Source organism: Oculina patagonica, unplaced genomic scaffold (genome assembly GCF_052425735.1).
Source record: "Oculina patagonica isolate OP01 unplaced genomic scaffold, crgOcupat unplaced12, whole genome shotgun sequence".
NCBI lineage: Eukaryota > Metazoa > Cnidaria > Anthozoa > Scleractinia > Oculinidae > Oculina > Oculina patagonica.
Window position 1 is genome coordinate 1,303 of NW_027557193.1, and position 25,772 is coordinate 27,074.

General features: G+C 37.0%; 3 protein-coding genes across 29 annotated transcripts in view; all 3 read right to left on the reverse strand.

The window, feature by feature from the left end:
* Nucleotides 1-9,902: 9,902 nt before the first annotated feature.
* The window catches only part of LOC144639691 (protein sidekick-1-like), a 105,013-nt gene continuing 89,143 nt past the window's right edge, over nucleotides 9,903-25,772 (reverse strand). For all 27 annotated transcript variants that reach the window (XM_078498972.1, XM_078498996.1, XM_078498981.1 and 24 more), the window contains 2 exons: nucleotides 11,014-11,310; nucleotides 9,903-10,279 (listed from right to left, as the gene is read on the reverse strand). In XM_078498972.1, the coding sequence (XP_078355098.1) occupies nucleotides 9,972-10,279; nucleotides 11,014-11,310 (605 nt within the window). In that variant the 3' untranslated portion in view covers nucleotides 9,903-9,971. The remainder of the gene's footprint in view (nucleotides 10,280-11,013; nucleotides 11,311-25,772) is intronic.
* LOC144639698 (receptor-type tyrosine-protein phosphatase F-like) lies at nucleotides 17,062-25,547 on the reverse strand. The gene is made up of 4 exons (XM_078499005.1): nucleotides 25,254-25,547; nucleotides 19,998-20,297; nucleotides 17,780-18,079; nucleotides 17,062-17,369 (listed from the first exon to the last, which is right to left on the reverse strand). Exons 1-4 carry the CDS (start codon nucleotides 25,489-25,491, stop codon nucleotides 17,062-17,064), a joined length of 1,146 nt encoding a protein of 381 aa, XP_078355131.1. The 5' UTR covers nucleotides 25,492-25,547.
* Nucleotides 22,964-24,623, reverse strand: LOC144639695 (uncharacterized). Its single transcript, XM_078499001.1, has one exon. It carries the CDS (start codon nucleotides 24,590-24,592, stop codon nucleotides 23,000-23,002), a length of 1,593 nt encoding a protein of 530 aa, XP_078355127.1. The 5' UTR covers nucleotides 24,593-24,623; the 3' UTR covers nucleotides 22,964-22,999.

Below are 25,772 nucleotides of genomic sequence, written 5' to 3' on the forward strand. Positions count from 1 at the left end.
AAGTCACAAGTGTAATGACATTCGGTCACAAATGTAATAAAGTCACAAGTGTAATGACATTCGGCCACAAATGTAATAAAGTCACAAGTGTAATAAGTTCTGGTCACAAATGTAATAAAGTCACAAGTGTAATGCCATTCGGCCACAAATGTAATAAAGTCACAAGTGTAATGACATTCGGCCACAAATGTAATAAAGTCACAAGTGTAATGACATTCGGTCACAAATGTAATAAAGTCACAAGTGTAATGACATTCGGTCACAAATGTAATAAAGTCACAAGTGTAATGACATTCGGTCACAAATGTAATACAGTCACAAGTGTAATGACATTCGGTCACAAATGTAATAAAGTCACAAGTGTAATGACATTCGGTCACAAATGTAATAAAGTCACAAGTGTAATGACATTCGGTCGCAAATGTAATAAAGTCACAAGTGTAATGACATTCGGTCACAAATGTAATAAAGTCACAAGTGTAATGACATTCGGTCACAAATGTAATAAAGTCACAAGTGTAATGACATTCGGTCGCAAATGTAATAAAGTCACAAGTGTAATGACATTCGGTCACAAATGTAATAAAGTCACAAGTGTAATGACATTTGGTCACAAATGTAATAAAGTCACAAGTGTAATAAGTTCTGGTCACAAATGTAATAAAGTCACAAGTGTAATGACATTTGGTCACAAATGTAATAAAGTCACAAGTGTAATGCCATTCGGTCACAAATGTAATAAAGTCACAAGTGTAATGACATTTGGTCACAAATGTAATAAAGTCACAAGTGTAATGACATTTGGTCACAAATGTAATAAAGTCACAAGTGTAATGACATTCGGTCGCAAATGTAATAAAGTCACAAGTGTAAATGACATTCGGTCACAAATGTAATAAGGTCACAAGTGTAATGACATTCGGTCACAAATGTAATAAAGTCACAAGTGTAATGACATTCGGTCACAAATGTAATAAAGTCACAAGTGTAATGACATTCGGTCACAAATGTAATAAAGTCACAAGTGTAATGACATTTGGTCACAAATGTAATAAAGTCACAAGTGTAATGACATTTGGTCACAAATGTAATAAAGTCACAAGTGTAATGACATTCGGTCGCAAATGTAATAAAGTCACAAGTGTAAATGACATTCGGTCACAAATGTAATAAGGTCACAAGTGTAATGACATTCGGTCACAAATGTAATAAAGTCACAAGTGTAATGACATTCGGTCACAAATGTAATAAAGTCACAAGTGTAATAAGTTCTGGTCACAAATGTAATAAAGTCACAAGTGTAATGACATTCGGTCACAAATGTAATAAGGTCACAAGTGTAATGACATTCGGTCACAAATGTAATAAAGTCACAAGTGTAATGACATTCGGTCACAAATGTAATACAGTCACAAGTGTAATGACATTCGGTCACAAATGTAATAAAGTCACAAGTGTAATGACATTCGGCCACAAATGTAATAAAGTCACAAGTGTAATGACATTCGGTCACAAATGTAATAAAGTCACAAGTGTAATGACATTCGGTCACAAATGTAATAAAGTCACAAGTGTAATGACATTCGGCCACAAATGTAATAAAGTCACAAGTGTAATGACATTCGGTCACAAATGTAATAAAGTCACAAGTGTAATGACATTCGGTCACAAATGTAATAAAGTCACAAGTGTAATGACATTCGGTCACAAATGTAATACAGTCACAAGTGTAATGACATTCGGTCACAAATGTAATAAAGTCACAAGTGTAATGACATTCGGTCACAAATGTAATAAAGTCACAAGTGTAATGACATTCGGTCACAAATGTAATACAGTCACAAGTGTAATGACATTCGGTCACAAATGTAATAAAGTCACAAGTGTAATAAGTTCTGGTCACAAATGTAATAAAGTCACAAGTGTAATAAGTTCTGGTCACAAATGTAATAAAGTCACAAGTGTAATGACATTCGGTCACAAATGTAATAAAGTCACAAGTGTAATGCCATTCGGTCACAAATGTAATGACATTCGGTCACAAATGTAATAAAGTCACAAGTGTAATGACATTCGGTCACAAATGTAATTAAGTCACAAGTGTAATGCCATTCGGTCACAAATGTAATAAAGTCACAAGTGTAATGACATTCGGTCACAAATGTAATACAGTCACAAGTGTAATGACATTCGGCCACAAATGTAATAAAGTCACAAGTGTAATGACATTCGGTCACAAATGTAATAAAGTCACAAGTGTAATGACATTCGGTCACAAATGTAATAAAGTCACAAGTGTAATGACATTCGGTCACAAATGTAATAAAGTCACAAGTGTAATAAGTTCTGGTCACAAATGTAATAAAGTCACAAGTGTAATGCCATTCGGTCACAAATGTAATAAAGTCACAAGTGTAATGCCATTCGGCCACAAATGTAATAAAGTCACAAGTGTAATGACATTCGGTCACAAATGTAATACAGTCACAAGTGTAATGACATTCGGTCACAAATGTAATAAAGTCACAAGTGTAATGACATTCGGTCACAAATGTAATATAGTCACAAGTGTAATGACATTCGGTCACAAATGTAATACAGTCACAAGTGTAATGACATTCGGTCACAAATGTAATAAGGTCACAAGTGTAATAAGTTCTGGTCACAAATGTAATGACATTCGGTCACAAATGTAATAAGGTCACAAGTGTAATAAGTTCTGGTCACAAGTGTAATGCCATTCGGTCACAAATGTAATAAAGTCACAAGTGTAATGACATTCGGTCACAAATGTAATACAGTCACAAGTGTAATGACATTCGGCCACAAATGTAATAAAGTCACAAGTGTAATGACATTCGGTCACAAATGTAATAAAGTCACAAGTGTAATGACATTCGGTCACAAATGTAATAAAGTCACAAGTGTAATGACATTCGGTCACAAATGTAATAAAGTCACAAGTGTAATAAGTTCTGGTCACAAATGTAATAAAGTCACAAGTGTAATGCCATTCGGTCACAAATGTAATAAAGTCACAAGTGTAATGACATTCGGTCACAAATGTAATAAAGTCACAAGTGTAATAAGTTCTGGTCACAAATGTAATAAAGTCACAAGTGTAATGACATTCGGTCACAAATGTAATACAGTCACAAGTGTAATGACATTCGGCCACAAATGTAATAAAGTCACAAGTGTAATGACATTCGGTCACAAATGTAATAAAGTCACAAGTGTAATGACATTCGGTCACAAATGTAATACAGTCACAAGTGTAATGACATTCGGCCACAAATGTAATAAAGTCACAAGTGTAATGCCATTCGGCCACAAATGTAATAAAGTCACAAGTGTAATGACATTCGGCCACAAATGTAATAAAGTCACAAGTGTAATGACATTCGGTCACAAATGTAATAAAGTCACAAGTGTAATGACATTCGGTCACAAATGTAATAAAGTCACAAGTGTAATGACATTCGGTCACAAATGTAATAAGGTCACAAGTGTAATGCCATTCGGTCACAAATGTAATAAAGTCACAAGTGTAATAAGTTCTGGTCACAAATGTAATAAAGTCACAAGTGTAATGACATTCGGTCACAAATGTAATAAAGTCACAAGTGTAATGACATTCGGTCACAAATGTAATAAGGTCACAAGTGTAATGCCATTCGGTCACAAATGTAATAAAGTCACAAGTGTAATGACATTCGGTCACAAATGTAATAAAGTCACAAGTGTAATGACATTCGGTCACAAATGTAATAAAGTCACAAGTGTAATGACATTCGGTCACAAATGTAATAAAGTCACAAGTGTAATGACATTCGGTCACAAATGTAATAAAGTCACAAGTGTAATAAGTTCTGGTCACAAATGTAATAAAGTCACAAGTGTAATGACATTCGGTCACAAATGTAATAAAGTCACAAGTGTAATGACATTCGGTCACAAATGTAATAAGGTCACAAGTGTAATGCCATTCGGTCACAAATGTAATAAAGTCACAAGTGTAATGACATTCGGTCACAAATGTAATGACATTCGGTCACAAATGTAATAAAGTCACAAGTGTAATGACATTCGGTCACAAATGTAATTAAGTCACAAGTGTAATGCCATTCGGTCACAAATGTAATAAAGTCACAAGTGTAATGACATTCGGTCACAAATGTAATAAAGTCACAAGTGTAATAAGTTCTGGTCACAAATGTAATAAAGTCACAAGTGTAATGACATTCGGTCACAAATGTAATACAGTCACAAGTGTAATGACATTCGGCCACAAATGTAATAAAGTCACAAGTGTAATGACATTCGGTCACAAATGTAATAAAGTCACAAGTGTAATGACATTCGGTCACAAATGTAATACAGTCACAAGTGTAATGACATTCGGCCACAAATGTAATAAAGTCACAAGTGTAATGACATTCGGTCACAAATGTAATAAAGTCACAAGTGTAATGACATTCGGCCACAAATGTAATAAAGTCACAAGTGTAATGCCATTCGGTCACAAATGTAATAAAGTCACAAGTGTAATGACATTCGGTCGCAAATGTAATAAAGTCACAAGTGTAATGACATTCGGTCACAAATGTAATACAGTCACAAGTGTAATGACATTCGGTCACAAATGTAATAAAGTCACAAGTGTAATGACATTCGGCCACAAATGTAATAAAGTCACAAGTGTAATGACATTCGGTCACAAATGTAATACAGTCACAAGTGTAATGACATTCGGTCACAAATGTAATACAGTCACAAGTGTAATGACATTCGGCCACAAATGTAATAAAGTCACAAGTGTAATGACATTCGGTCACAAATGTAATAAAGTCACAAGTGTAATAAGTTCTGGTCACAAATGTAATAAAGTCACAAGTGTAATAAGTTCTGGTCACAAATGTAATAAAGTCACAAGTGTAATGCCATTCGGTCACAAATGTAATAAAGTCACAAGTGTAATGACATTCGGTCACAAATGTAATAAAGTCACAAGTGTAATGACATTCGGCCACAAATGTAATACAGTCACAAGTGTAATGACATTCGGCCACAAATGTAATAAAGTCACAAGTGTAATGACATTCGGTCACAAATGTAATAAAGTCACAAGTGTAATGCCATTCGGTCACAAATGTAATAAAGTCACAAGTGTAATGACATTCGGTCACAAATGTAATAAAGTCACAAGTGTAATGACATTCGGTCACAAATGTAATAAAGTCACAAGTGTAATGACATTCGGCCACAAATGTAATAAAGTCACAAGTGTAATGCCATTCGGTCACAAATGTAATAAAGTCACAAGTGTAATGACATTCGGTCGCAAATGTAATAAAGTCACAAGTGTAATGACATTCGGTCACAAATGTAATAAAGTCACAAGTGTAATGACATTCGGTCACAAATGTAATAAAGTCACAAGTGTAATAAGTTCTGGTCACAAATGTAATAAAGTCACAAGTGTAATAAGTTCTGGTCACAAGTGTAATAAAGTCACAAGTGTAATAAGTTCTGGTCACAAATGTAATAAAGTCACAAGTGTAATGACATTCGGTCACAAATGTAATAAAGTCACAAGTGTAATAAGTTCTGGTCACAAATGTAATAAAGTCACAAGTGTAATGACATTCGGTCACAAATGTAATAAAGTCACAAGTGTAATGACATTCGGTCACAAGTGTAATAAAGTCACAAGTGTAATAAGTTCTGGTCACAAATGTAATAAAGTCACAAGTGTAATAAGTTCTGGTCACAAATGTAATAAAGTCACAAGTGTAATAAGTTCTGGTCACAAGTGTAATAAAGTCACAAGTGTAATAAGTTCTGGTCACAAATGTAATAAAGTCACAAGTGTAATAAGTTCTGGTCACAAATGTAATAAAGTCACAAGTGTAATAAGTTCTGGTCACAAATGTAATACAGTCACAAGTGTAATGACATTCGGTCACAAATGTAATAAAGTCACAAGTGTAATGACATTCGGTCACAAATGTAATAAAGTCACAAGTGTAATGACATTCGGTCACAAATGTAATAAAGTCACAAGTGTAATGACATTCGGTCACAAATGTAATAAAGTCACAAGTGTAATGACATTCGGCCACAAATGTAATAAAGTCACAAGTGTAATGACATTCGGTCACAAATGTAATAAAGTCACAAGTGTAATAAGTTCTGGTCACAAATGTAATAAAGTCACAAGTGTAATAAGTTCTGGTCACAAATGTAATAAAGTCACAAGTGTAATGCCATTCGGTCACAAATGTAATAAAGTCACAAGTGTAATGACATTCGGTCACAAATGTAATAAAGTCACAAGTGTAATGCCATTCGGTCACAAATGTAATAAAGTCACAAGTGTAATGACATTCGGTCACAAATGTAATAAAGTCACAAGTGTAATGACATTCGGTCACAAATGTAATAAAGTCACAAGTGTAATGACATTCGGTCACAAATGTAATAAAGTCACAAGTGTAATGACATTCGGTCACAAATGTAATAAAGTCACAAGTGTAATGACATTCGGTCACAAATGTAATAAAGTCACAAGTGTAATGACACTCGGTCACAAATGTTATAAAGTCACAAGTGTAATGACATTCGGTCACAAATGTAATACAGTCACAAGTGTAATGACATTCGGTCACAAATGTAATAAAGTCACAAGTGTAATGACATTCGGTCACAAATGTAATAAAGTCACAAGTGTAATAAGTTCTGGTCACAAGTGTAATGACATTCGGTCACAAATGTAATAAAGTCACAAGTGTAATGACATTCGGTCACAAATGTAATAAAGTCACAAGTGTAATGACATTCGGTCACAAATGTAATAAAGTCACAAGTGTAATGACATTCGGTCACAAATGTAATAAAGTCACAAGTGTAATGACATTCGGTCACAAATGTAATAAAGTCACAAGTGTAATGACATTCGGTCACAAATGTAATAAAGTCACAAGTGTAATAAGTTCTGGTCACAAGTGTAATAAAGTCACAAGTGTAATGACATTCGGTCACAAATGTAATAAAGTCACAAGTGTAATGACATTCGGTCACAAATGTAATAAAGTCACAAGTGTAATGACATTCGGCCACAAATGTAATAAAGTCACAAGGGTAATGACATTCGGTCACAAATGTAATAAAGTCACAAGTGTAATGACATTCGGTCACGAATGTAATAAAGTCACAAGTGTAATGACATTCGGTCACAAATGTAATAAAGTCACAAGGGTAATGACATTCGGTCACAAATGTAATAAAGTCACAAGTGTAATGACATTCGGTCACAAATGTAATAAAGTCACAAGTGTAATGACATTCGGTCACAAATGTAATAAAGTCACAAGTGTAATGACATTCGGTCACAAATGTAATAAAGTCACAAGGGTAATGACATTCGGTCACGAATGTAATAAAGTCACAAGTGTAATGACATTCGGCCACAAATGTAATAAAGTCACAAGTGTAATGACATTCGGTCACAAATGTAATAAAGTCACAAGTGTAATGACATTCGGTCACGAATGTAATAAAGTCACAAGTGTAATGACATTCGGTCACAAATGTAATAAAGTCACAAGGGTAATGACATTCGGTCACGAATGTAATAAAGTCACAAGTGTAATGACATTCGGCCACAAATGTAATAAAGTCACAAGTGTAATGACATTCGGTCACAAATGTAATAAAGTCACAAGTGTAATGACATTCGGCCACAAATGTAATAAAGTCACAAGTGTAATGACATTCGGTCACAAATGTAATAAAGTCACAAGTGTAATGACATTCGGTCACGAATGTAATAAAGTCACAAGTGTAATGACATTCGGTCACGAATGTAATAAAGTCACAAGTGTAATGACATTCGGTCACAAATGTAATAAAGTCACAAGGGTAATGACATTCGGTCACGAATGTAATAAAGTCACAAGTGTAATGACATTCGGCCACAAATGTAATAAAGTCACAAGTGTAATGACATTCGGTCACAAATGTAATAAAGTCACAAGTGTAATGACATTCGGTCACAAATGTAATAAAGTCACAAGTGTAATGACATTCGGTCACAAATGTAATAAAGTCACAAGTGTAATGACATTCGGTCACAAATGTAATAAAGTCACAAGTGTAATGACATTCGGTCACAAATGTAATAAAGTCACAAGTGTAATGACATTCGGTCACAAATGTAATAAAGTCACAAGTGTAATGACATTCGGTCACAAATGTAATAAATGTTCCACACAAAGGCACAACTGTGAACAGGAACTATCATTAAAACTTATGTTGTCAGTCACCATCGCTATACATGTACACAACATATATATTGAAGAGCTTGTCTAAATGGCCAAATAAGTCACTTATATGGTCGTTTTATATTAAAGAGATGCTTCAAACGTCCCAAGAAGGACGAAAAAGACAACATGAGTCGATAAACATTTTATTGAACTTTGTTGAGGTATTCACACCGAGATGCGTTTAGATATGTAATTTTCAGAGCTTTATTCAGAACCCTCATAGATTTTTAAATATCTATTTTGCCCATCTTATGTCAACAATTGTTACAAACTACGAACACATAAGGTTGTCTGCCTGCGGTTTGATAAGAAGAGAAATTGCCAATAACAATACTTCATCAGCAATCAACGATTTCAAGGAAGTTTAAGAAGTCTGTTTAACCAGTGAGAGTCATTTTAGCTTGAAACGCAACTTCAACAGCACAAGTTACAATGGGACTATACTAACTTCAAGTTTTATCGTGATAGCAAATCTTGGCCAGCATATTTCGTCTGTTGATGTATTTACAATAAACCCGAACTAAACTCTAGCCATGGTTAAATGCAACCCAGTCTACCCTGTCCGGCCATTTCTTGAAGAAATCCCAGCTCTGGCAAATCGAACATACTCCACAAGATCCAGTTTTATCCAGGTTTGTGCCATCCAGGGGACTTTAATGTATTTTATTACTTTATTGTGAATAGTGATCAAGTCTTTGCTCTATACAAAAGCGAATTAAAATTCCATTTGAACATGTTACTAGTTGAGAGCAGTGCATGATTTGACGTGTTTTAACTGAAAAAATGATTAATATGTCCATTTAGACTTGCTCTCCAATATAAATGTTGTTTAGATGAAAACTGATAGTGACTGTCAACATAAGTTTCAATGACAGGTGCCGTTCACATTTGTGCCTTTGTGTGAAACATTTATTACATTTGTGACCAAACCTTATTACACTTGTGACTTTATTACACTTGTGACCAAACCTTATTACACTTGTGACTTTATTACATTTGTGACCAGTTGTTACACTTGTGCCTTCAACAACCTCTTCCTCCCACTGATATCTTGCTTCTATTTAGCACCGTGTGTCCAAACTTGTTTTATTAACAAATGATCAAGCAGTCCGAGTTCGAGCCCGGCAGGGGATCATTGTGTGGTGTTCTTGGGCAAGACGCTTTACTTTTGTAGTACATCACATCACCCCGGCACCAGCAAAATAGATGATGAGGGGTTATCCCGCGATGGCGAGCGTCCATACAGGGAAGTACAAATACTCCTAGTCACTTTGTGCTATTGAGACCGGAGATGAGTGACAGCCTGATGGGCAACTAGGCTCAAACGCAGACTTTTACCCTTACCTATAACCAGAAACTTGTTTTCAACCCTTCCTTCAACCCTTATGAGTTTGTGCTACAACTTAATGCTTATTGTTATACTGTCTTTCGCTGTTTGTTTCCTTGCAGGGGCGACAGCATGTGGTTTATACACATGTATAAACTTAAAGCCAGCTTTATCTGTATCATCACCACCTTTACTGGGGTAGGAATTAAAAAAAATCCAATCTCCCCAACTCTACGTCTTGTGATAAATACAGGCTTGCTACACCATATGAATTATTGCAACTACATCACCAATTTAATACTTTTTTTTATTTATAATTACTTACTGTCTTGATCCGTTCTGACAGGGATAGAAACACTGCGTGGTCCATCACCTTTCACAGTAGCAGCTAACACCTGGATGCTGTATTTTGTATACTTTTTAAGTTGCGTTAGCTCAATTTCACGTTTGGGAGAATCAACATGTTTCTTCAGCTCTGCTCCTCCCCCTGCAGACTCCTTGTAAAAGACCGTGTAATTAACAATGTTACCGTGCTGTTTATCAGCTGGCACTTCACCCCACGTGACTAAGATACTGGTTGAGCTGGTGTGATGTCCTGTCACAGGCTGAGGAGCAGCACCGGGTACTGAACGAAGAAGAATAAAAAAACGACATCAGTAATGAAATCGCAGCTACAATAAACACAAGGAATTTCTAAAGATTGTATTGATAACGTTCATAAATAATTGAAATTTTATTCTCTACGACAAGAGGCAGGACAAATAATAATCACACAAGATATACGAGCAGTTTTCAATCCCATTCAATGTTGTTCAGTTTCAACCATTCGACCTGCTTTAAAGTATTTTCAGTATTTATTGTTTTCAAGTCCTTGTGTCGCTTACTAAATAGCGTTACCTTGAACCATCATAGTCTGTATAGGTTCAGTCAAAGATTCGCAGCATGGCAAACAGCACCTTGGGGGCGGGGCAAGTGACACCCAAAAAACGCTGATCCACACCGATCAGTTCACGACGAGTTGTTAGAAGAAATTGCTAAGTCTTGGGGAGAGGGTAAACAGCTCTCTTTTTTCTTAATCTGAACATTTTTCAACTACGTCCGATGCTAACCTGCGGGTTTCCAAATCGACAAATTCATGAATTTAGTGCGGAAGCGAACATAATGCGATCTTTGAGCGCAATCTACGGGCGCCTGGCGCCTCACCGCTTGTAGATCGCTCTATATTAGCATTCGCTCTTCGTGGATTGTAGAAGAAAAAATGAGACTGCTGTGATCAAAAATTGACAATTATTTAGTTTGCTTGTCTCTTGATTCGTCTCCAGATTCGACCATGATTCCCGTGTTATGTGACAGACTTACCATCTTGGTTTGTTATGAAAAATTCAGGATCGCTGTATTTTCCATTTCCCTTGATTGTGGACGCCAGGACTCTGATGCTGTAATTCATGTTCTTTATCAGCCCAGTCAGGTTCGCCTCACGTGTGGTAGCATTAACTGTTGTGTTCTCAACTAGTGCACTGGTTACCGCCTGGTAGCTCACGGTATAGCTAGTTATGATACCGTTCTTGTCTGCATCTTGAACTTCATTCCACTCGACCAAAATTGAGATGGAGGTTGTGTCCTTTAGTGCTAAATCTTGGGGAGGAGCGCTGGGTCCTGAAATGGTTATAAAAAGTATTTAGCTTTTATCCGTGGATACGACAGTATGCCGTTTGGTCCGCGAACAACAACACTGTGGACCAGTTTTACTAGTTGTTATCCATTATGACAATGATTTGCTTTAGTATCCGGTATGGAAAGGGAGAGCACTCATTATTGATTCCACTTTCAAAGTGATTCATTTCAACGGTTTAAATGAATAAAAAATGAATAAAAACTCTGGAAAACTACCGATTATAACTTCGATTACAACTACCGATTTCCACTTCGATTCAAACGCCTTTTGGAAGACGGAAAAGCTTAATGAATCGTCAAATGCAACAAAACTTGATGCATCCTTTCTTCAGCTAAGGGACCATTCATTTTTTAGAAGGGGGGAGGGCCGGAGGAATCTTAGGGGGGGTCACTAATTTTTTACAGTGGCAAAGGGGAGGGTCATCGTTATTTTCGTTTTTGAAAAGGGTGGGTCGCGTAGAAAAACACTGCATTTTAATCCAAATCAAAATCTTTTATTTTTAATAAATATTAAGTGATATAAAATGTGACAAGCCAAGCACGACTCCCGCTGGTTGCTAAATGTTAGCCTTCAGTCTGTTAACGGAGGATTTGATTAACGCTCTCTATTTGATTTGATTTGATTAACGCTTTCAGTGATGATCTTTATGCCATTGTGTTTGCTAGCTCTATGGCATATTTCGTTAGGTTTATCGGCTCATGTTTGTTGAAAGATTCTTAAAAGCCTTTAAGGGAATGTTGTAGTCTATATTGTGTAACGGATCGGTGGATTTCTAACTGTCAACTCGTATTCTAAAGTAGCGGTTAGTTCGTAGGATAACGTTTCGTTACCACAGTTGTGAGGGTCTATAAAGATCCGAGTCTTTTGAAGGCTACTGCAGTCTCTAAACATTGAGAGCAATGGTTTCTTTGAGTTGTTTTTAAGCTCCCCTTAGTTTGAGTGGTTGTGATTTGTGCTCTGGGAGCTATAAAAGACATAAAACTTTACCTTCATTATTGTTGATCTGTTTTGTTTGGTTACTTGCATCCATCAAATAAATTCTATGGCAGTTTGATTACTGCGTTTGAAGTCTCTAGTATGCCGCAACGATCTCTTCTGGCAAATGTTTTATCTAAAGCAAGACTCGAGTTTCCGTCCTTCAGTGGACCTCGTCAGATGCTCCTATGTCAAAGTCTCATCGAATGATTTGAAATCAATCGATTTGCCGTTTTTGTACTTGTCTGCAGGATCGAAAATTCTGGTTTTTAATTGGCTCACGTAAATGGACCAATTGTGTTAATGTAGTTTTCATCCGTGCTTAAGTGTGTTTGTTTATAAGGCTATTTTTCGCATTTTTGACCGTTAAAGGTCACTTCTGATGCTAAAGAGTGGTTCTTTCTTAGCCGTGCGAGAGTAGTGTTCCACATAATGAAGGGCTTCAATTCGTGTATATTGCACGGCGTGCGTTTGACTGTAGCATAGATTTTTTTGCGATCAAAAATAATATTGTGCAACACAGCGGAATGGAGCTCTGTCAAAAAAAGAGGTTTGATGTGAATTTTTTTTGAGGTGTGTGTGTGTGGGTGGGGGGGGGGGTCGCAAAATTTAATATTGCACTTTAGGGGAGGGCCTTCCTTTTTTTACTCTACTACAGGGGGAGGGCCAAAAAGTTTTAACTGAATACACACAGGGATTCCTCCGGCCCTCCCCCCCTTCTAAAAAATGAATGGTCCCTAACCGTTTTTTTTTTACCTGTTAGTAACAATCAAACTCAACCTTCAAAAACTAGTTTGGGGCGATTTTGACCCAGTTGGGCCGCTAACAGATAATGAAAATCCAACAGTTCTTGAAGTGAAATAATAAAAAAAAAACGCAAAGCGAGCTACTTTCACGACTTGAACTGTGTTGAAAGTTTTGTCCTCTGTTATTTAGAATATCTTTTAATTTTAGATCATTCAAGTTAAGTTGCAAGAAAAAACATCCTTTGAGCCAGTTGAATACGTCTACTGCAAGAGGATCTCTTGTCTCTTGTCCTTAGATTAAGGAGGATCTGATTCTCAAGTTGTTTTACAAATTTTAGTTGTGCAGCCTGTAAATATGATCCTAATTGGCGTTTGGCCGAAAAATTTGTTATCTTCACGAGCCTAGTACCATCTTGACAGTAGTTTTGGTGTTTTGGGAAAACGAACATTAGAGATATTTACTTCACGTTAGTTTTTTCTCCGAAAAGCAAAAAAGTCACCTTCTGTCGTCTGCCGCTTGTACGTCAAAGTGAGTAGTTTCGTGTTTGGTGTAAATAAGTAATTTATTTTCGATTTTTCTGATGGATTTATTCAATAATTAGCGAGAAAGTCAACAAAATCAGCAGCAATCTGACGTTTGGCGTTTGCCATATTAACGGGAAGATTAACAATCTCAGCTCAGCAATCAGAAAAAGATTCCCACAAGTCTCAAACTTAGATATGTGTTTATTTTTGCCTAGACCCTGTACGGCTTTTCCGATGCCCCGATGGAATTATTGTGCTAATATTCCTCTCCATTTTAGTATGACAGCTGACTGGTCAGTAAGAATTACTCCGATGAGCAAGTTAGCACCTTTTATCTTGGTTTCGTGAAAAAGGTATTTTATTTTGAATGAAACATGATTTGGCCATTTTTTGTTTTCGTGACAAGTGATCTAGACGCCTATTATCTCCCCCAATTTCCCCGCGGATTTCGCAAAAGTTAGGAGACTTACACATGTAATAAAGGCACATGACAGAAAATTCACCTAAAAACAGGATATTTTCAAATCATAACAGGTTAAGAAAGCAGAACAAAACTACATCGATTCCACGAACACTTGCCAGGGTATGGTAAGTAAAAAATAGTACAATTTTAGTAAGCTTCGGCGACGAGTATTAATATTCTTTCGTCTGCGTCAGGATATTTCACTTTGACTTCGTCCCGCAAAGTAAAAGTTACACTGCTACACAACACTTAACCATAAATTCACAGGACAAGCGTTCTTGAGAATTTAAATCACACTGGATGAAACAATTCCAGACGAATCCTCAATCAACAAAAGAGCTTCCTAAGAAAAATACTTACTGTCCTGATCTGTTCTAACAACAATAACAGGGTCACTGTCTGGTCCAGCTCCTTTCACAGTAGATGCAAACACTGTGATATTGTAGTTGACATACTCCTGTAGATTTGTCAATTCTTGTTGACGTTCATTGGGACCAGCTGGAACACTTCCATTGTCATTCTCTGTTTGTGAATGGTAAGTAATGGTGTAACCCGTGATGATACCATTCTGTTTATCAGCTGGAACATCATCCCACATGACTAAGATGCTGGTTGAGCTGCTGTTTTGTCCTGTTACATTTTGTGGAGCACCATCAGGTTCTGAGATAGAAGTTCAGCGTAGGCATCAGTAACTTGTTAGTGAATCCTTATGAGCCGCTCTTTTGAAAGGAACCATGTCACGATATTTTAAGATATTTTTCTGATTGCTGTCAAAGCGAAGTAAACCTCAAAATAATAGTTTTCTAATACAGAAGGACATCAAAGGAGTAATGAAAATGCGAAAATACACAAGGATGGTTTTGACAGACAAAGATAAAGACGGATTACCAACAACAAACTTGAATAAACGACATGCAGTGCATGCAGAAGCGATGACGTTTTACAAAGGGTCTAACATAATTCTGAATTATTATTATTTATTATTTGTCAAAAACTCAACGTAAATTAAAGTAGCTGATACCTTGTGCGTGATAAAGACTGTTATCAAATTGTAGTGTACATTTTTTAACCTAAGAAGCAATGTTGGTGATTATCTAAATAGCATAGTTAGCATCTGATGGAATTCAAATAAATACAGTAGTTATGAATGCACAGGCCAAGGATGCAAAGTTAATAATACATTTTCTTCGTAGATTTGCTCAATTGAAGAACAGTAGATTGCGTTATATTGTAGTGTGTCAAACGGTCTGTGGCTCACAGCGGCCCTGTATTTTATAGAATTAGAAATTTCTGTCTACTGTCTACTGTCTACTTATAGATGCCATCATATAAAATTTAGTCTCTTTCGTTTATACATTGTGGTGTTCCATTCTGACTGCACGGGAGTATTTTGCTTTTGAGTTCTACATGGCGATTTGTTGTTTAGTTAAACTTGTTTTCTGTTCGATTGCGCGAAAAGGACAAAAAAAAGGACAAAAAGATCCTGTCGGTCTGTTGCCTGCATAAAGCGATAATAATACATTTTCTTCGTAGATTTGCTTAATTGAACAACAGTAGATTGCGTTATATTGTTAGTAGTGTGTGACTTCCGATAAATGACACACGATACGCGGGAGCTAGCTTTTCAGCTGCGAGAAAGGTCAAATGGTCTCTTGCTCACAGTGGCCCTGTATTTTATAAGAATTTGAAGTTTCTGTCTATAAATCTAATAGATGCCATCATATAAAATTTAGTCTCTTTCGTTTATACATTGTGGTGTTCCATTCTGACTGCACGGGACTATTTTGCTTTTGAGTTCTACGCGGCGATTTCTTGTTAAGTTAAACTTGATTTCTGTTCGATCACGCGAAAACGACAAAAAGACAAAAAGATCCTGCCGGTCGGCTGCCTGCATAAAGCGATGACGTCGTCAGCTATACGTCATCGCTTAAAAAAACTTGCCAGTTTTTTCAAGATTTGTAGTCCGTGACGTAGCTCCTTTAAGAGGTTTCATAGACCTTTCCAATTTTACTTGGTAGCATGTATACATAAATGTTTGGCGGCCACTTTATTATATCGACTGGTTGGCAAAATAAGAATGGAGACAAACTAACAGAATACAGAATCATGTCTCAACTTTTCATAACTTGAATATCAAACATCTCTAATGTGCACAGTATTTAAAATATTCACTTTTATATCATGAGTTATTAAGCTCAAACTTAAAAGAACTTACACAGAAAAACTCAACGGATGTGCAGTTTTGAGTCTTAACGGAATCAAGCTGTAAAAAATTACCAAAATACCGAAAAGCAAATAAGCTTCCAAGTGAAAAATTACTTACTATCCTGATCTGTTCTAACAACAATACCAGGGTCACTGTCTGGTCCAGCTCCTTTCACAGTAGATGCAAACACTGTGATATTGTAGTTGACGTACTCCTTTAGATTTGTCAATTCCTGTTGACGTTCATTGGGACCAACTGGAACACTTCCATTGTCATTCTCTGTTTGTGAATGGTAAGTAATGGTGTAACCCGTGATGATACCATTCTGTTTATCAGCTGGAACATCATCCCACATGACTAAGATGCTGGTTGAGCTGCTGTTTTGTCCTGTTACATTTTGTGGAGCACCATCAGGTTCTGACATAGAAGTTCAGCATAGGAATCAGTAACTTGTTAGTGAATCCTTATGAGCTGTTTTTTTAAGGGGTTTCATAGACCTTTCCAAAGTTACTTGGTAACATCTATACTTTTTAAAAACAGATTCTTGGTGTCCACTTTAGCATATCAGCTGGGTGGCAAAATCAGAATGAACACAAACAAATAAAATCACGTCTTACATTTTCAGAAACGGGAATATCAAACACCTAATACGCACAGTATTTAAAATGTTCACTTTTATATCAGGAGTTATTTACCTCAAACTTAAAAGAATTTTCACAGAAAAACTCAACGAATCTGCAGTTTAGAGTCTTAACGGAATCAAGCTGTAAAAAATTACCAAAATACTGAAAAGCAAATAAGCTTCCAAGTGAAAAAATTACTTACTATCCTGATCTGTTCTAACAACAATACCAGGGTCACTGTCTGGTCCAGGTCCTATCACAGTAGATGCAAACACTGTGATATTGTAGTTGACGTACTCCTGTAGATTTGTCAATTCCTGTTGACGATCGTTGGGACCAGCTGGAACACTTCCATTGTCATTTTCTGTTTGTGAATGGTAAGTAATGGTGTAACCCGTGATGATACCATTCTGTTGATCAGCAGGAACTTCATCCCACATGACTAAGATGCTGGTTGAGCTGCTGTTTTGTCCTGTTACATTTTGTGGAGCACCATCAGGTTCTGACATAGAAGTTCAGCATAGGCATCAGTGACTTGTTAGTGAATCCTTATGAGCTGTTTTTTTAAGGGGTTTCATAGACCTTTCCAAAGTTACTTGGTAACATCTATACCTTTTTTAAAAACAGATTCTTGGTGTCCACTTTAGCATATCAGCTGGGTGGCAAAATCAGAATGAACACAAACAAATAAAATCACGTCTTACATTTTCAGAAACGTGAATATCAAACACCAAATATGCACAGTATATTAAATGTATACTTTTATACCAGGAGTTATTAACCTCAAACTTAAAAGAATTTTCACAGAAAAACTCAACGAATCTGTAGTTTTAAGTCTTAACGGAATCAAGCTGTAAAAAATTACCAAAATACCGAAAAGCAAATAAGCTTCCAAGTGAAAAAATTACTTACTATCCTGATCTGTTCTAACAAAAATAACAGGGTCACTGTCTGGTCCAGCTCCTTTCACAGTAGATGCAAACACTGTGATATTGTAGTTGACGTACTCCTGTAGATTTGTCAATTCCTGTTGACGTTCATTGGGACCAACTGGAACACTTCCATTGTCATTCTCTGTTTGTGAATGGTAAGTAATGGTGTAACCCGTGATGATACCATTCTGTTGATCAGCAGGAACTTCATCCCACATGACTAAGATGCTGGTTGAGCTGCTGTGTTGTCCTGTTACATTTTGTGGAGCACCATCGGGCTCTAAAAAAGGATTTTTTCCGAACAATTATTTGGCGAAGAGTGTAGTTTGAATTGCACACGTAAAAATGAGTGGAAGTCGACTGGTTTATCTTAACAATGCAGATGCCAGCCTCCCGAGGGTAAGGCGCCTTTGAAGCTAAGTCATGATACTTTAAAGTCTTTTTTAATAAGCTTTATCTTCTTTAGAATTTTCAATTTTGTTCCACGTTTTCGCAATTAGCATAGCTATTCAAGGCGTGAGGTGAAGAAGCTAATAAAAATAAGGTTCACACTATGACAAAATAGAACTTTTCCACAATTAAGAAAGAAACCAAAAATAGTTTAAGAGGGAAAAAAGAATATTAGTATACAAAGTTACTTTAAAATTGAAGTTAGTCTCAATAATAAGTAAGTCAAAATAATAAACCAAAAACATGGCCATGAGTGAAGAAGTCAAGGACGATTACGAACAAAAACCCTGGAAAAAAACGAAAATAACCTAGTAAGCGTTTGAAAACAAGACAACCTGTGGTATATTGCCTAACCAGTGCATGACCGTGACTGATCGTCATTCTGGACCCCAGGTCGCTCTACTCCGATAGGCAATTTAGCCCCTTTTATCTTGGTTTCGTGAAACAGTTTCTAAGTTTGCATGATACGTGAATTGGCCATTATTTATTTCGTGAAACTTGATCTAGACTCCCCTATTACCACTCTTTATTTTCCCGCCAATAACGCGCTTCCTGCACCACGTACTTGTGTTTGCAATTGCCCCACCATTCTCTTCATTTCCTTCATCACAGTTCAAAACCGATTAACCGAAGGACTTTTCGCCACATTACCCCACGAAAAAGGTAGGAGACTAAGTAAAGGTACATGACAGAGGATTCACCTAAAAAACAGTTTGTTTGTTGTTTAAAATCATTAGCAGTTAACAAGTAGATCAAAACCAAATCGATATCGACGAACACCTGGCAGGATATGGCAAATAAAAAAAGTACAATTTTAGTAAGCTTCGGCGACGCGTATCAATTTTCTTACGTCTGCATTCGGATATTTTACCTACCACTGCTACACAACACTTTATTATAAATTCACAGGACAAGCATTGTTGAGAATTTAAATCACACTGGATGAAACAATTCCAGACGAATCCTCAATCAACAAAACGGCTTCCTAAAAAAATACTTACTATCCTGATCTATCAAAATCAGCAGCAATCTGACGTTTGGCGTTTGCCATATTAACGGGAAGATTAACAATCTCAGCTCAGCAATCAGAAAAAGATTCCCACAAGTCTCAAACTTAGATATGTGTTTATTTTTGCCTAGACCCTGTACGGCTTTTCCGATGCCCCGATGGAATTATTGTGCTAATATTCCTCTCCATTTTAGTATGACAGCTGACTGGTCAGTAAGAATTACTCCGATGAGCAAGTTAGCACCTTTTATCTTGGTTTCGTGAAAAAGGTATTTTATTTTGAATGAAACATGATTTGGCCATTTTTTGTTTTCGTGACAAGTGATCTAGACGCCTATTATCTCCCCCAATTTCCCCGCAGATTTCGCAAAAGTTAGGAGACTTACACATGTAATAAAGGCACATGACAGAAAATTCACCTAAAAACAGGATATTTTCAAATCATAACAGGTTAAGAAAGCAGAACAAAACTACATCGATTCCACGAACACTTGCCAGGGTATGGTAAGTAAAAAATAGTACAATTTTAGTAAGCTTCGGGGACGAGTATTAATATTCTTTCGTCTGCGTCAGGATATTTCACTTTGACTTCGTCCCGCAAAGTAAAAGTTACACTGCTACACAACACTTAACCATAAATTCACAGGACAAGCGTTCTTGAGAATTTAAATCACACTGGATGAAACAATTCCAGACGAATCCTCAATCAACAAAAGAGCTTCCTAAGAAAAATACTTACTGTCTTGATCTGTTCTAACAACAATAACAGGGTCACTGTCTGGTCCAGCTCCTTTCACAGTAGATGCAAACACTGTGATATTGTAGTTGACATACTCCTGTAGATTTGTCAATTCTTGTTGACGTTCATTGGGACCAGCTGGAACACTTCCATTGTCATTCTCTGTTTGTGAATGGTAAGTAATGGTGTAACCCGTGATGATACCATTCTGTTTATCAGCTGGAACATCATCCCACATGACTAAGATGCTGGTTGAGCCGTTGTGTTGTCCTGTTACATTTTGTGGAGCACCATCAGGTTCTGAGATAGAAGTTCAGCATAGGCATTAGTAACTTTTTTTGAGCCGCTCTTTTTAAGAGGTTTCATAGACCTTTCCAATTTTACTTGGCAGCATCTATACTTTACATAAATTTTCGGCAGCCACTTCATTATATCGACTGGTTGGCAAAATCAGAATAATAATAATACAGTCGACTCCCGAAAACTCGAACCCTCGCTAACTTGAACCTCGCGCTAACTCGAACCAAAATCGATTTCCCCTGGATTTTCGTCATATAATTATTAAAATTTGACCTTCGGTAACTCAAACCCTCGATAACTCGAACCTCCCGCAAATTCGAACCAATTTTCGTTCCCTTCAGATAATTTTCTAAATAATTTCACTCTCGATAACTCGAACCATGCCTGTCAATACGTGACAAGACAAAACAAACAGTGTACTTTAGTAAAAAACATTGAATTTATTTTGAAATTATAATGTACACGAGTAAGAGCCGCCCTCGAAATGCCCCTCAAAACACGAACTGTGCCACGCCATTGACGTGCTACAGATATTTACTTTGTTGGTGGCGGTTGATACCGATTCTTTCCAACCTAAGAAAATTTTCAATGATAATCGATAGTATTCACCACGAGATTAGTTGAAAGTAAATCGCATGAACTCTGCAGCAGTAGCCCGGCGTTGTTCTCTTTGAAACCTGCAAAGTTCGCAGTACCTGGACTTCTCCTCCTTTGTTGTTTCAAATAACGTTACATTATGATTCATACAGTAATTCAGAAATGTATTGTTCCATTTCCATTTTGATTAAAATGTACACTGGATGAATCGAAAAACAATTAACACTGTTTTTCGTAATTCACTGTTTGTTAATTGTTCTCAACTTCCGATAACTCGAACCTTTTTCAATTCCCATGAAGGTTCGAGTTATTGGGAGTCGACTATAATAATAATAATAATAATAATAAAAATAATAATAATAATAATAATTTTCTATATTTCAAAATCAAATTTTAGAAATAGCCAATATTAAAAACAAGAAAAGCTAATAAAAATTTATATACGTATTATTCTCGCTTCCAATATAATTTGAGTCTTTTGGAAACTATTGGATTCGTGCTCGACCTTTCTCTATTTCTACATCAATGTCATTAATGTTTAGATTGTTCCTTCATATTAATAATAATAATAATAATGATCTTTTATCAGGAGGCTCCATTCACTTGTGTGGTTTTCAGGAAGGTCTTGAGATAAAAATAATTCTTATCATATTAATAATAATAATAAAAAAAATAACAAATAATTTTATTTCTCTATTTCTAAATTATTTACAATGGCTAAAAATACATTCTGACTTAGTATTAATAATAATAATAATAATAATAATAATAATAATAATAATAATAATAATAATAATAATAATAATAATAATAATAATAAAAGGGCATGGGGTAGGACAAGCATACGCTTTAGCCTACTTCGGGAAACTAGACGCTCCCGCCCACCAGAGTCTGGGGTGGCACCTTTGGCAAGTGCCAGCAACCCCGCAGCCACCCTGCTCTGGGTTACGAGCACTACAAATATGAAAAGTCGTACTAGAAATAATTCATGCCGCATCGGTCGTCACGCGGATCAACAAGGACCGCGTCCCCCAGCGGGGAACCAGGCTGGGATCGAAAAGTCAGCTACTGGAACAAACTCCGCTCACGAAGTACTAGAGGACATCCACAACGAGGACAACCCTCACAGAGGCCCTCTAGCTACACCTATCGTAAATCCCTCGAAAGGAACTAGACAGAAATGGACTAGAGAGGAGTATAAACAAGTGATGGAAGCATTTTACAAAGCTACGAATAACCCCTCTGAAACTACTACCACTAAGGCTGCTTATAACATCTGGCGGCTACAAAACCCCACAGCAAGACCAAACCTTGATGCAAATAAACTTGCTGAAAAACTATCTAAATATAAGGACTTGGAAATCGAAACAAGCCGAATGTGGGGCATGAGAACGGAAACGATACCAGTTATCATTCGAGCACTTGGAGCTATCAAAAAGGGACTAGAGAGTTATATTGGAAGAATCCCCGGCCAAATAAGCATCAGTGAACTACAGAAGATAACCTTGCTGGGTACAGCGCATATTTTGAGGAGGGTGTTGTCAAGCTAAAAACTGGCTACCCTTTAGTGCCCCAGGACCATGGTTTGGTCTCGGCGCTAAGGACTTTAAGCAAACATTACGTAAGGAACATAATAATAATAATAATAATAATAATGATCTTTTATCAGGAGGCTCCACTCACTTGTGTGGTTTTCAGGGAGGTCTTGAGATAAAAATAATTCTTATCATAATAATAATAATAATAATAATTTTAATGAATACAACAACTTTATTTCACATAATATTTTAAAAAAGGTAACATGTGGATAAAAAGGTTCTAAAAGTTAACTATAGCGCAAAACTATTTACAAAAAAAAGGTTCTATAATACAGTTGTTAAAATGAAAAGCAAAATATGTTAAATAATAATAAAAAATAAAAAAAAAAACAATTTCTAAAAGAATTACAATGATTTGACTATTCGAATAAGAACTTTATATACAAACATATTATTTACATAATAATAAAAACAGTGTCTTTAAAAATGTAGAAAAATAGTAAAAGCGACTTCGAGAGCAATAATAAAAGAAGAACTATATATTAAAAAAAAAAAAATATATTCGATCTAAATTGCAGTACGAGAATTCTCTACTTGAAAGTCCATATCATAAATGTCAATGTTCCTGTTTCTCTTTACAGTTCTTGATCCCCTTAGGCAGATTAAGGCGGATCGGAGGATCGCAAATGAGACTTTTGATCTGATCCAAGACACCGTTGTTGCGTAATCCTCCCCTTTCTTTGCGGCGATTAATTCTGCAAGCCTACTGTGATACCTCTTGCACTCCTCGCCCATTCCTCCGGTGGATGTAAACACCAATGGAGTGAAAGTTCCCTGTTCTACTTGAAGAACCCTGTCTGCGTAAGCCCTCTTCTTCTCATTCTCATGGTTACGGTATATCTGCTTGGGGGTTTGGTCCTTGTAGGAATCCGCGTTGGGGTGACACACCCTCACATCAAAGAACGCGGATCTCTGCTTCTCCCAAAACCCCCGGGCATGTATATCTAGGCGAGCATCTGGCGTTGTGTTAGCGCCGCTTGGTAGCCTCTCTCCAGTCAGTTCTTGAAGGACGGGCTCTATTTCGACATCATTACAGACCATCTTAAGCAAGTCAGCCTCGAGGTCACGGAGTTCATTATGGCGCTGAATTATGAATCCGCCTCTCCTACAAATCATTGCATGATCGATTGTAAAGGCGTCACCGCACACGCACACTGTCGGCTTGTCGTCAATTTCCCAGTCGTACCTGAGCTTTACAGCATCTCGGAACTCGCCTTTATTCAGATTGTAGCCCATGTCCTTTAATGGGAGGACCGTGAGCCAGTTAGAAGCACCTTTCTCGGATGCGAGATCAATGGCTCGTTGTGTCTTCTGAGGTAGAGACTCCCTGACATTGCCAAGCCTAGTCTGAAGCGCTTCGTTGGTTTCTCTTCGCACGCACTGCTGTAGTGTCTTGACAGCAGTATCAGCCGGTGTTTCATGATCCTGTGCGATTATTTTCTCGACTAGGGGCGCTGTGATCTTGGTTGACACCTTGAATTGGGACGCTGCATCCTGGCTTGGATTAATAAGTCCAAGCCCCCCTAGCCGCACTGGAAGTGCCACTAGGTCCCTCTCTTCTTTTGTGCAGTGGTGATCAGTGATTGATGGTATTAGTACATCTGCAATAGCACGCTCCAGGGGCTCTAATAGATCTTCTATATCAGGAAGTGTTCTGAGAAAATATGTCCAGCGGTGGCGTAGTCCGAAGGTAAATGCCGCATAGCACGCCTGTGGGTTTGATGTGGCATACTCGGCTAGCTTTACCACCTGGCTCACCCACTCCTCAACCTTTCCATCGACATACTCTTCGAGATAAGCTCGAGAGCCCAGAGCGGCGCCTAGATGTTTTTGTCCCTGCGTAGAGATGTTTATCGCAGTCCCCTCGAAGATAGCTTTAGCATGGTCCTTCTTGTCGGGTTTCGTAATAAGCCAGCACTTTTTGGCGTTAGGGTAGTACCCCAAATCAGGTCCTGCCTCAGTCAGCACATCCCACCATCGCTTGATATCTTCCAATGAACCTGCACCACTCGCGTCATCGGCAAACCAGCACTGCTTCAAATCGTTCGAAATCCCCAAACGAGTAATCAGAGGTTGTAGACTGATGGCGTAAATTCCCATCGCTAGAGGATCTCCTTGCGTTGTACCCTCTGCAGACTTAATCTCCTTCCCTCCGATTATGAATAATCTTGCTGGTTCTCGATACGTATTGATAGCGTACGTTGCAATAGGTGGGCAGAGTACTCTAATATTGTGGAGGGCAGCAGCTCTGTTTAGTGCATTGAATGCATTTGAGGCGTTAAATAATAATAATAATAATAATAATAATAATGATCTTTTATCAGGAGGCTCCACTCACTAGTGTGGTTTTCGGTTTTCAGGGAGGTCTTGAGATAAAAATAATGGCATAAAAAATGAATTAAAAGGAGTTGATTAAAAACCTCTAAAAGCTAAAACCTATAAGACTAAGAATATATAAAATTGAAATATTGAAATTCATAGTAAAATTAATAAAAATACAATCAGTCATTTAAGGTTATATGGAGACAAACTAACAGAATCATGTCTTAACTTTTCAGAAACTTGAATATCAAACATCTCTAATGTACACAGTATTTAAAATATTCACTTTTATATCAGGAGTTATTAAGCTCAAACTTTAAAAGAACTTACACAGAAAAACTCAACGGATGTGCAGTTTTGAGTCTTAACGGAATCAAGCTGTAAAAAATTACCAAAATACCGAAAAAGCAAATAAGCTTCCAAGTGAAAAATTACTTACTATCCTGATCTGTTCTAACAACAATACCAGGGTCACTGTCTGGTCCAGGTCCTTTCACAGTAGATGCAAACACTGTGATATTGTAGTTGACATACTCCTGTAGATTTGTCAATTCCTGTTGACGTTCATTGGGACCAGCTGGAACACTTCCATTGTCATTCTCTGTTTGTGAATGGTAAGTAATGGTGTAACCCGTGATGATACCATTCTGTTGATCAGCAGGAACTTCATCCCACATGACTAAGATGCTGGTTGAGCTGCTGTTTTGTCCTGTTACATTTTGTGGAGCACCATCAGGTTCTGACATAGAAGTTCAGCATAGGCATCAGTGACTTGTTAGTGAATCCTTATGAGCTGTTTTTTTAAGGGGTTTCATAGACCTTTCCAAAGTTACTTGGTAACATCTATACTTTTTTAAAAACAGATTCTTGGTGTCCACTTCAGCATATCAGCTGGGTGGCAAAATCAGAATGAACACAAACAAATAAAATCACGTCTTACATTTTCAGAAACGTGAAT